This window comes from Aethalodelphis obliquidens, unplaced genomic scaffold, assembly GCF_003676395.1.
Source record: "Aethalodelphis obliquidens isolate GAN/ISIS:26980383/991018 unplaced genomic scaffold, ASM367639v1 scaffold130, whole genome shotgun sequence".
NCBI lineage: Eukaryota > Metazoa > Chordata > Mammalia > Artiodactyla > Delphinidae > Aethalodelphis > Aethalodelphis obliquidens.
The window spans coordinates 828,583-839,696 of record NW_020838074.1 but is presented as its reverse complement, the minus strand read 5'-3'; the positions used below and the strand labels follow the sequence as shown (position 1 = coordinate 839,696).

Sequence of the window (11,114 nt, the reverse complement as noted above, 5' to 3'; positions counted from 1 at the left end):
AGCAAATTTCATTAAACTCTTTTTGCTTCATAGGTTCATGTGTGATATTAAGCTACTGATCCTTGCTATGCCCATATATGGGTACTATATATTTTAATGTTATATCTTTTAATACAGTTTTACATCATATTTATTCTTTTGGAGAGAAATGGATGCAGAGTGAGAGTTAGCAGTTTGAAGTTTTGGGTTTGTATTTTTTTTTGGTTACGCTGGATCTGTATTTTTTTTTAATTTATTTTAAAACGATGCATTTTCTTTTTTTCTTCTTCTCCTTTATTTATTTACTTGTTTTATTTTATTTATTTTTGGCTATGTTGTGTCCCCGCTGCCACGCGCAGGCCCCCTTCTCACTGTGGTGGCCTCTCTTGTTGCAGAGCACGGGCTCCAGGTGTGCGGGCCTCAGCAGTTGTGGCATGTGGGCTCAGCAGTTGTGGCTCACAGACTCCAGAGCGCAGGCTCAGCCACTGTGGTGCATGGGCTCAGCCGCTCCGCAGCATGTGGGATCTTCCCAGACCAGAGCTCGAACCCGTGTCACCTGCACTGGCAGGCGGACCCTCAACCACTGCGCCACCAGGGAAGCCCTGGATCTGTATTATAGTATAGAACAAATTGATGAGATTTTGACAAAGAAACCTAATTGGTGTCCAGGGGAAAAAGATAGGTTTGTATTCTACCTACACCCATCCCAAGCCTAATGAGGAACAGCAACAATCCTTAATTATGATAAGGATGAGTGAAAAACGAGGAGAACGTTTTCCTTTTCCCCAAAGCAGATCTTGCTCCTCTCTTACTAAAGCGTTCAACCTCTCTCCACATGGTAGCAGGGCAATTCCAAGCTCTGACCCTCAGCCCATTACATAGGGCGTTAACAGAGCCTACCTTAAAAAGTCAGAAAGGTAGAGGCAGTAAACTTTCCTAGTTGGAGGATGTGGGGTTGGGGGAAGTGTGGGGTTAGCAAATTCTTAAAGAGAAAAGTCCATAAATTAGCAAATGAAATTTCTCAAGAAGAAAGTGTCTCTAATATATTCAGTAATCATCACCTAAAATCTCTGCCCTGCAAGCATTTAGCAGGCCTCAGCAGAACTGATAGTCAGGTAATACCATTTCTTTGTAGATGACGTATTAAGATATCCAGGGTGATGGTTGAAAGCCTAGGCTCTGGAGTTCTACTGTCTGGCTTCTAACCCTGGATTCACCACTTTGCCATCATGTGTGTGATCTTGGTCAAGTGACTTCTCCTAACTAAACTTCCGGTTCTTCAGCATTAAAACGTCATTGGGTTACTATGGCGACTAAAAGAAATGCTGTGTTTAAAGAGCTTAGCATAGTGGTTGCCACAGAATAAGCACGCAATAGATGTTAGTTATTCTTCTCTGGATTTCGAATTATTTACCACGTTGACCCCTAAAATGCCTGGGAGAATGAGATTGAAGATTCTAAAACTGTCTTCCTGGTTGGGACCTACAGATGGTGCTATGACCTCATCTGTTCTATTTTCTAGAATGGTGGTAAGCACTACTAGGACCCCCTCAGCAGACCCAGTGAATAAGGATGAGAGCCAGAGATGCAGATGGTGTAGTAGGCAGGAAATTAAACTGGTTCAGTGGGAAAACCTCTTCTTTTTTATCTTTGAGCCCCATCTTGAGCTGTTTTCTTTGAGATTTAGCCAGTGTGTTTTATCGAATGGGTATACTTGATCCCTCCAAACCCCTCCCCTCCCCAAGTGATCATGAACCTAAGATATTACCCTTAAAGCTATTCTGTTTTTAATGCCACTAGTATGATTTTAACTTGCCACGTTGGCCCTGTCAGAAAACTACATTCTCCAAAAATTTTCTCGCAAGACATGAAATCTTCATTAGTTGCTACTTGGTGGCCATAGTCACTTTCCACACCTTTACCAAAAACAAGGATTTTTTGTAGTCTTCTGATTGTTGTTACTACCAAGGCTCCAGACAAAATTCAATGACAAATGATTTTAGTGAATTTAAAAAATCAGAAAAACTGCTGATTCTGAAACAGACACTATTAAAGCAGGCACCTTTCTATAAATGCTTACTTTTGTATCAAAACAACTTAAATTTTAGACGTATGATTTTTACATGTAAATTTTACTCTTTTTTTTATAGACCATAAAGATTTCCTGTATTAGTCTTCTGTATAAAGAATTTTGCAAGCCTAAGGGAAGATACTTTCTGTGTATGTGTTTATTTTACACATGTGATATCGGAAACTAATGGTATAACACACCTACACATAAATTAGGCAAAATATAATGGATATCAAAAAGAGCATGAGAGAAATATTCTAGTAAATCAGATATAAAAAGCAAATATAATATAAAAATGCGAGAGCCACGTGAGTTACAAATTAGTAAGTTCAGGTAGGGCTTCACAAGAAACCCCTTGGTGAAACTACTGAACAGTGGCGCATTGTAAAGCACTGATGTTCAGTGTAGACTAGACATGATTCTTTTGGAAGTCAATGCTCCCTAGCTCTTTTATTTCACACACACACAAATCTCAAGTCATCAGGTATTAAAAGTATTCTCTTATTACTTGAGAGTAAAGATGAAAGTGAAAATTTTAAGCTGTTGTAGCTGTATCATGTGCAAAATCATATGGCTTTAAAAGCTTGAAAATAACACTTCCATAAAGCCTTCAACTTAAGCTATCTGTGAAAAGAACAAACTACTTAATATCTGATGGTTTTCACTGATCAGAATAGAAATATATTAGGAGGATGGGAAATGTATTCGGTTAAGGAATAACTACATTCAATTTATTCAGCTAGAAAGTTTATGAAGATATAATTATGTGATGATATATGCTTGGAAATATTCTCCATGCTCTGTTAACAGAAATAGAATGTACTAAGTAGTACACTTTGGAGACAATGCCTTGTTTAGCAACATACGTGAAGATACAGTGAGATGTGCCAGTTATCAATTTATTGCCTCTGATTCAGATCCATCCTTTTTTGACCTGCTTTGGGACACTGGAGCAGGACCCTGTGAACATTTCTCCATTGCCAGCTGTCTCCGTTAATAACAGAGGGCACTTGGAGGGACACTGCCAGAGAATGGGGCTTCTCTACCTGCTTCTGGGGTGCTTTCTTTTCCTCCTCCAGTGTGGCTGCAAGTGACATGAGAGAGGCCGGACAGAATGCACCCTCCAGTGGGTTTGCCCAGCGAATTTCTCTGCTGCCCTACAGGTAAGCTGTGGCCGTGCTCTCTCCAACAGGATCTGAACCTCAACCTTGTATGGTGGGTACTCTCTTCCAAAGTCTTTGTTTCCTCCTTGGACATTCCTTCCCTTAACCCTGGAGGTGGTAGCTGCTTCCTGTATTTTCTATTCTTGTGTTCTTTGGTGTCCTCTTTTCCCCCTTTTAGTTAACTGCCTTTTACTACTTAATAATTCTTTATGATAAATTTTCTCTGCTCAAATTACTAGTGTGGTGTCTGACCCCTAACTAGATCCTGACTAATACATGAGATCAGGGGGAGGAGGCCAACTGACTGTTGAGACCAGCCTTTCTCAGTCTTCTTACCCTGGAGAAATCCCGGAAATAATTTTCAGGTCTCAAGGAAGCCCTGCTGAGAAATTATTAAATCTCTGGCTTACGCCATCAGGAAGGTGTAGATAATAATGGTCAATGCTCTGTTTAGAAGAGAATGATGTTTTCCTGCAGATCTACTTATTTTGGTCCAATTACTACTGTATTTTTTGTGTGGTTCTCCCTCCCCACAAAGGATCACAACTCTACTGAAAGTCATTAGTGTAGATAGAGAAAACCTCCCTAAATTTCCAAAGTTTTTCCTTTGTTTAAATGCCCTTGACTTTTTTTTTTTTACCTAACCCAACTTGGCCTAAAAGTCTTATAATAAATTCCTACTGTGTGAGATGCTAATGAGGTGTACTCTGTGGAATAGTTCCCGGAGAAGAGTAGTTTTCCATCTATTTAAAACTAAAAATTACTTTTTAGCCAAACTTTCTTGAAAAAAATAGGGAGTTAAGCTTAGCTTATCTTTTTTTAAATCAATCTTTCTTTTCTTTTCATAATTTTTAAAAATTCATAAGGCAGGCAATGAATTTTGTTGAATAACTGACTTAAGCCAAAATGAGACAATTTTTCTAAAGGTAGGCTTGGTTGATTTAGTTTAAATAAAAGCTATACATTATTTTAATTAACATCATCCACAACATGACATTTTATTAACACTTATTAAATAGTTAAGCTATTAAAATCATAAGCCAAACAATCTGAATAAAATTCTAGTTTAAGATACAAATTTACACAAGAATTTAAAAATACTTTCTTACTGAGTGCCATGATCTGGCTCAAACACAAATGTAGCAGTAACAAAATTATTATACACATGATTTGTTTGTTTTTTTGTATGAACGTGTTATTTTTGAAACCACAAATGCAGAAAAAAATTTCCTTTTTAAAAAAAATTTTTTAAATTGTAGTTGATTTACAACGTTGTGTTTTGTGTTAGTTTCAGGCATAAAATTTATTTCTTTAATGTCTAATCTGTGCTAGATTTTTTTTTTTTGCTAAACAAATATTTAATTCTCAGTTGAACTTGAGATAAGCATGAATGGATTTCATTTTTAAATGAAATGAGATCATTTTTTGATTTGTGGTGACCTAAATGGGAAGGAAATCTAAAAAAGAGTGGATATATGTATAACTGATTCACTTTGCTGTACAGCAGAAAATAACACAACATTGTAAAGCAACTATACTCCAATAAAAATTAATTAAAAATAAATAAAATAATATCATTTTTGTCCCTCCTCTTGATGCTTGGCATACCAGAAAAAAACATTCTTACCCATGTAAGTAGTTGAATACTGCAGCAAAATGTTTATTGTTTTTCTATGAATGGCGAGATACTCTTATTTTGCCAAAATCCAAAACTTGTCTAGGGGTCAGACAGTACATCTCATCTTTTGTGTGTGATCAGATTGTGGATCACAAAGTACTTTCTCTTCTCTCAGAGCCAAGCACAGAAGATTCAGAGGGAAAAAAAAATAGTTCCTCACCCAGTCATCCATTTGGATTGGAAAAAAGAAAAAAAACTGTTCAGTTTTTTCTCTAGTACTTCCAGGTCATTTTTAGTAAGACTTGAAACTCGTTGGTTTCTTCTAATCCCAAGCAGCAGTGAAAACAGTGTGAAATTTCCTTTTACAATGTGATTTTTCCAAAGACTCAATTTCCTTTTAAATACAAGAATCTTGTCACCGAAGTCCATATATTTTCTTCAGGACCTTAAAGAGACTTAATTCACCTTGCTCGTGGGATCAAAAATGTCTGCTAAGAAGGTTAGTTTCTGTAGCCATTCTTCATCTTCAAAGCACCCAGCAAAATCTGGCCTCCTATTTTCTTGAAAGCGTCCTGCAATTCACCTTTCAGCTCAAGCCCCCTGTTGAGAAGTCTTCCTTTGCCAGCTAACAGATTATCTGTGTGTAGCAGGAGATATGTTCTTTGTCTGGGTGTTTACTCAAGCTTTTAAACATTTTTGAGTGAACAGGTCTCTGTTTAATAAAATTAAGCATTTTTGTAACATCACCATAAGTTTTTGTATCATCTCCAAGAGTTTTTCAATAGCACCTCTCTTTGAAGAAGGCAGTCTGCTGTGATAACATCAGCATTTTTTTTTTTAAACAACAAAGGATGAAACCTCATATGGAACCAGCCATCGATGGGACACCACGAGTTATACTGGCCAATAGAGTGCCTTCAAGATAACTATCTTTTCTAGACACAAAGACACAATATTTCCTGGCCTTTTCCTGTTTTGTTCTACCCTTTGCAGCAGAAAATGTTTTCTTAAATATATCATTAAAAAAATCTTACAAGTGCTACAGCATATTTATTTCTGAAACCTGTTAACTCATCAACCTGGATAAAGATATTCTCATTCTTCAGTTTTTTACACAAAACCTCTTCAGTATCATGTGACTTGTCATTACTATGTTGATTTGTTGTACTGTTTGAGAGTGGAACCTTCTCAGTTTCTCATACTACATGCAGTAGACCGAATAATAGCCCCCAAAGATATCCCTGGAAACTGTGTATGTTAACTCTGCTCGGCCTTCTTATCACCTTCTCTGTATCAACTCTCCTTCTTGTCTCCCTCTTACAAGAACATGTGATTGCATTTAGGGACCACCATATAATACGAGATAATCTCCTCATCTTAAAATCATCAGTTATGTTTGCAAAGACCCTTTTTCCGAAGTGACATTCACAAGTTCTGGGGAATAGAAGTGGACCTATTTTTAAGAGTCATTATGAGCCTACCAAAACGGTCTAGGCCAACTTGGATTACCAGCCTATGTAAAACCCACTGATAATCAGCCTTTACTGTAAAGATGGACTTCTTTTATGTCCTTTATTGCACCAGTGCAGTGAAATTATTCAAATGACTATAATTTTTGTCACTGACCTCAGCAGAACTTTCCACAGGCCTAGGTCTAAACCCTTACTCTTTTATCTTATGACTCATCTTCAAAAATTGTCATGTGATCATTGGTCGTGTTGGTAAAACATAACTGTTAATATAATATAAAATGGAAGGGTATAAAAATATAACTAAATGAGAAAATTGCAAGAAATATGAAAACTTTACAATACAATTGACTTCCAACAGATAATCCATATTTTGCAATGTTTACACCAATAGCAAAGCTGCAGGTAACAGCTGAGTTGTGGCATACCAAAATTCCTTCTTTAGAATGAAAGTTTCCCTGTGATTCTCTATTACGCTAGTAGAGTTTGCTCACCACTTTTAAGGCAGCTGGTGGCTTGGTGGCTTATAAGAGGAGGTTGAGGGGGAGGCAATTTGGAAAGGAGAGGCTGACATCATCAAGCCTACAGTCCTCCCTTCCATGTGGTCAGCACTCACCAATTACCACATTGAAAACCGAGAATAAGTCAATTTAATGAACCTGGTCCTACTGTGCGCCAACCAGTGGGACCAAAAGACCTCTTAATGAAATTGCTAGTAGGGCTGTTGGGTCACCATCCCTCACTGTAAACACTAGTACTGAGCAGCAAATGACATACAAAAATGATAAGTTTTCGATCACAATTTCTTGCTGAAGCCACATGTGAAGTTTCCATGGAACCTAGTTGTAAACTCTGATTTAGATTTTTGTGACTACAAGCGTGAAATAAGCCAAGAACACCTGCTTTTTATTTTTCTTTCTTTAAAATACTTATATGTGCTGGGCATTGCTCTACACACTTTATATATTGATACATTAACTAATTTAATCTTCAGATCCACTCCTTAAAGTGGATATACTATTACTGTCTTCATTTTACAGACGAGGAAACTGAGGCATTAAGAAGCTAACTAACTTGCCCAAAGTTACACAGCTAGCTTATACTGGGCTCCGGTAACACTAATGATAAACCAATTTATTCCAATTTGTGAATGACCAACCCTCTTAAGTCTTCTAGAGATGTAACGATGATTTTCTAATATGTAAATTAAATGAAGAAGTATTTTGAAGTAAAATTATAGATTAAAATATAACATATATAGGGCTTCTCTGGTGGCACAGTGGTTGAGAGTCCGCCTGCCGATGCAGGGGACACGGGTTCGTGCCCCGGTCCAGGAAGATTCCACATGCCGCGGAGCGGCTGGGCCCGTGAGCCGTGGCCGCTGAGCCTGCGCGTCGGAGCCTGTGCTCAGCAACGGGAGAGGCCACAACAGTGAGAGCCCCGCGTACCGCAAGAAATAATAATAATAAAAAACATATATAGAAATATGTCCAAGTTGTGGGTCTATAGATGAATGAATTTTCACAAAGTAAAAACACCCTTAACTGATTCACTTTGTTATAAAGCAGAAACTAACACACCATTGTAAAGCAATTATACCCCAATAAAGATGTTAAAAAAAAAAACAAAAAACACCCAGGTAAGTGACACCCAGATCAAGAAGATATTTTCACACTCAGTTCATTTGGCAGTCCACTTATCTTCTTCTAGGTTATTCTAGTTCTAGGTCATTCCATTTTTTCAGTCCATGAGTTAGGTAGCCAGGATAGAAGCCACCGGTCTTCATAGTAATGAAACCTACCTCACAGGTCTGTGTATGAAAGCACTTTGTAATCTGTGTGTTCCTTGGAATCTTCTGTGTACCACAAAAGCTTAAACACTTTCTGAAGGCTCAGCTCCAAGTTCTCCTCCACCGTGAAATTTTCTGTCTTTGATGATGCCGTCCTGTCAGGGTCTCCCCTCTTTAATCTTTTGCAGGGCTCTTGCTAATATTATTCCATTGATATTCATTCTATGTAGCTTTTTATATCTATGCTCACATGAATTGCCAGGGAAGGAAGTGTTTCTTATAGCTGATAATAATAGAACTCAAGAAATATCTGTGGGCTTGTCTGTTATATATTCACCACCCCCTTTGCTTTGGGTATACAGGGAGGGAATGAGTGCTGTTATGGACTGAATGCTTGTGTCCCTCCAAAATTCATACGTTGAAACCCTAACCCCCAGTGTGTTGTATTAGGAGACAGGACCTTTAGGAAATAATTAGGATTAGATGATGTCATAAGGATAGAGCCCTCATGCATGAGATTAGTGCCCTTATAAGAGTCACAAAAGCTTGCTTCCTGTGCTCTGCTCTCCACCATGTGAGGATACACCAAGAACCTGGCAGTCTACAACCCAGAAGAGGGCTCTCACCAAAACCTGACCACGCTGGCACACTGATCTCAGACATCCAGCCTCCAGAACTGGAAGAAATAAATTCCTGGTGTTTATAAGCCATCCAGTTTATGGTATTCCGTTACAGAAGCGTGACTTGACTAAGACAGATGTCAGGAAGGACTGGGACACCAAATAGATGTTTGCATGAGGTTTATAGAACAAGATTATTGACTGGACTAAAATTTCAGGACCCACTGGTGACTTCTGCCTGACATTTTCCATGTGCGATAAGTTACAGTCTCAGAAGTTACCAAGCAGTGATGGACTGTATGGGAGCTTTTCTTTCTCTCTTTTTTTAAAATTATAATTGACATATGACATTATATTAGTTTTCAGATGTGCAGTGCAATGATTCAACATTTGTATATATTGAGAAATGATCACCACAATGTCTAGTTAACATCTGTCAACACACATAGTTACAAAAAATTTTTTCTCTTCCTTGTGAGGGAGATATTTTTAATCTGAATAAATATCTGTTTTGTCCTGGTTAAAATGTTAAAATGCACCTCAGAGTGGCCACTGCTTTAAAGGTGTTAACCATGGATGAATATTGTGTGACAACTAGTAGTGTAAGCTGCAATATATAGTAAAAATGTTTTGTTTATTATTATTAAAATTATAATTTGATTGTTATTAACAAGTTTGCCATTGGGATCTGGTCAAGACTAACTTTCCAGTGTTCAATTTAATGGTATTGCCATTCTTAACTGAGCAGCCTTAGAATTTTTGTTTTTTTTTAAATTGGGGTATAGTTGTTTTACAATGTTGTGTTAGTTTCTACTGTACAGCAAAGTGAAGTAGAGTTCCCTGTGCTATACAGCAGGTTCTTATTAGTTATCTATTTTATACATATTAGGGTATATATGTCAATTCCAATCTCCCAAGTCAGCCCACCCCCTTTTCACCCCGCTTGGTGTCCATATGTTTTTTCGCTACGTCTGTGTCTCTATTTCTGCCTTGCAAACTTGTTCGTCTGTACCACTTTCTAGATTCCACATATATGCGTTAATATACAATATTTGTTTTTCTCTTTCTTACTTACTTCAATCTGTATGACAGTCTCTAGGTCCATCCATATCTCTACAAATGACCCAATTTTGTTCCTTTTTATGAACAGCCTTAGAGTTTGACACGGACTATGAGTTTGCTAGAGCAGAACAACTATGAAATTATTATAGCTCCATTTATTTAGATATTTTTTCATTCACTATGTATAAATCATTGTATTAGCTGTTGGGCAAAAGGGAGAAACCAACATGGGGAGAGAAGAAATAATCTTTATACTAAAACCAGAAGAAAGACAGTTCAAGAAAGGAAATTTATGTCTCACTCATGAACATAATTGCAGATATCCTAAATAAGATATTGGCAAAATTATACTGAATGAAAAAAAGCCTTACAAAAATGCATACTTACCTTATGATTCCATTTATAGAAAACTGTTGAGCAATCAAAACTAATCTATAGTAAAAAAAAGAAAGATCAGAATAGTGATTGTCTCTGGTGGGCATGGGGACAGGAATTAACTGAGATGGGACACAAGTAAACTCTTAGGTATGATGGTTAAGTTCTATATATTTTTAACAAATATTTATTTATTTCTTTGGCTGCACCTGGTCTTAGTTGTGGCACGTGGGATCTTTAGTTGTAGCATGCATGCAGGATCTAGCTCCCTAACCAGGAATCGAACCCAGGCCCCCTGCATTGGGAGCACGGAGTCTTAGCCACTGGACCACCAGGGAAGTCCAGTAAAGTTCTATATTTTGATAGGAGTTTGGGTTTCAGAGGTATATGTATTTAGAGTTGAGGTCATTCAAGGATGCTGAAGCCATGCACATCAAATCTGTTGTAAAATCATTCATGTGGTATAATGCAGAAAATGTACTGAAAGAGGGTGAGACTCCGCTCATGCATTCAGTGAACTTTTATTGAATACCTGCTCTGTGCAATATCTGTATTAGGTGTTAGGGATTAAAAAAAAAAGTAGTACAATAGAGTTCTTACCTTTGAGAAGTAGTTCTTAAACTGGAGGTTCTCAGCAGATGCCTTGGGAAACTAAAAAAATCATAGAATCAGACTGAGTATAAGCACAGCATAAATACAGTTATTAAAGAAACAGAAGCTGGATTGTAAAGTGTTAAAGAGAGGAAGAAATGGATACAGTGGGTATAGAATCTATGTGAATGGTTTCGCTGAACATTCTCAATTCACGGAGTTTCACAGTAGCACTGCTCAAATGATACATCTTGCAAGTTTCTTGTGAGTTTGGGTAATAAGATATGAGTGGTTTGTGTTTTGAGCTTTTTCTGTGAATATAACTCCTTTTAGTGAGTATCAAAAATGTATTCTAGGGTCTTCCCTGGTGGCACAGT

General features: G+C 37.5%; 1 protein-coding gene across 7 annotated transcripts in view; it reads right to left on the bottom strand.

Moving 5' to 3' along the window:
- Positions 1 to 5,094: 5,094 nt before the first annotated feature.
- LOC113616052 (SLAM family member 5-like) overlaps positions 5,095 to 11,114 on the bottom strand; it is a 34,378-nt gene continuing 28,358 nt past the window's right edge. For 6 of the 7 annotated variants that reach the window (XR_003431202.1, XR_003431204.1, XR_003431203.1 and 3 more), the window contains 3 exons: positions 10,747 to 10,797; positions 10,159 to 10,203; positions 5,095 to 5,543 (listed from right to left, as the gene is read on the bottom strand). Coding sequence is in view for 4 of the 7 variants with exons in the window: in XM_027099212.1 (XP_026955013.1) it covers positions 5,457 to 5,543; positions 10,159 to 10,203; positions 10,747 to 10,797 (183 nt within the window). In the remaining 3 variants the exon portion in view is untranslated. The remainder of the gene's footprint in view (positions 5,544 to 10,158; positions 10,204 to 10,746; positions 10,798 to 11,114) is intronic. The other variant, XM_027099215.1, reaches the window with a different exon arrangement.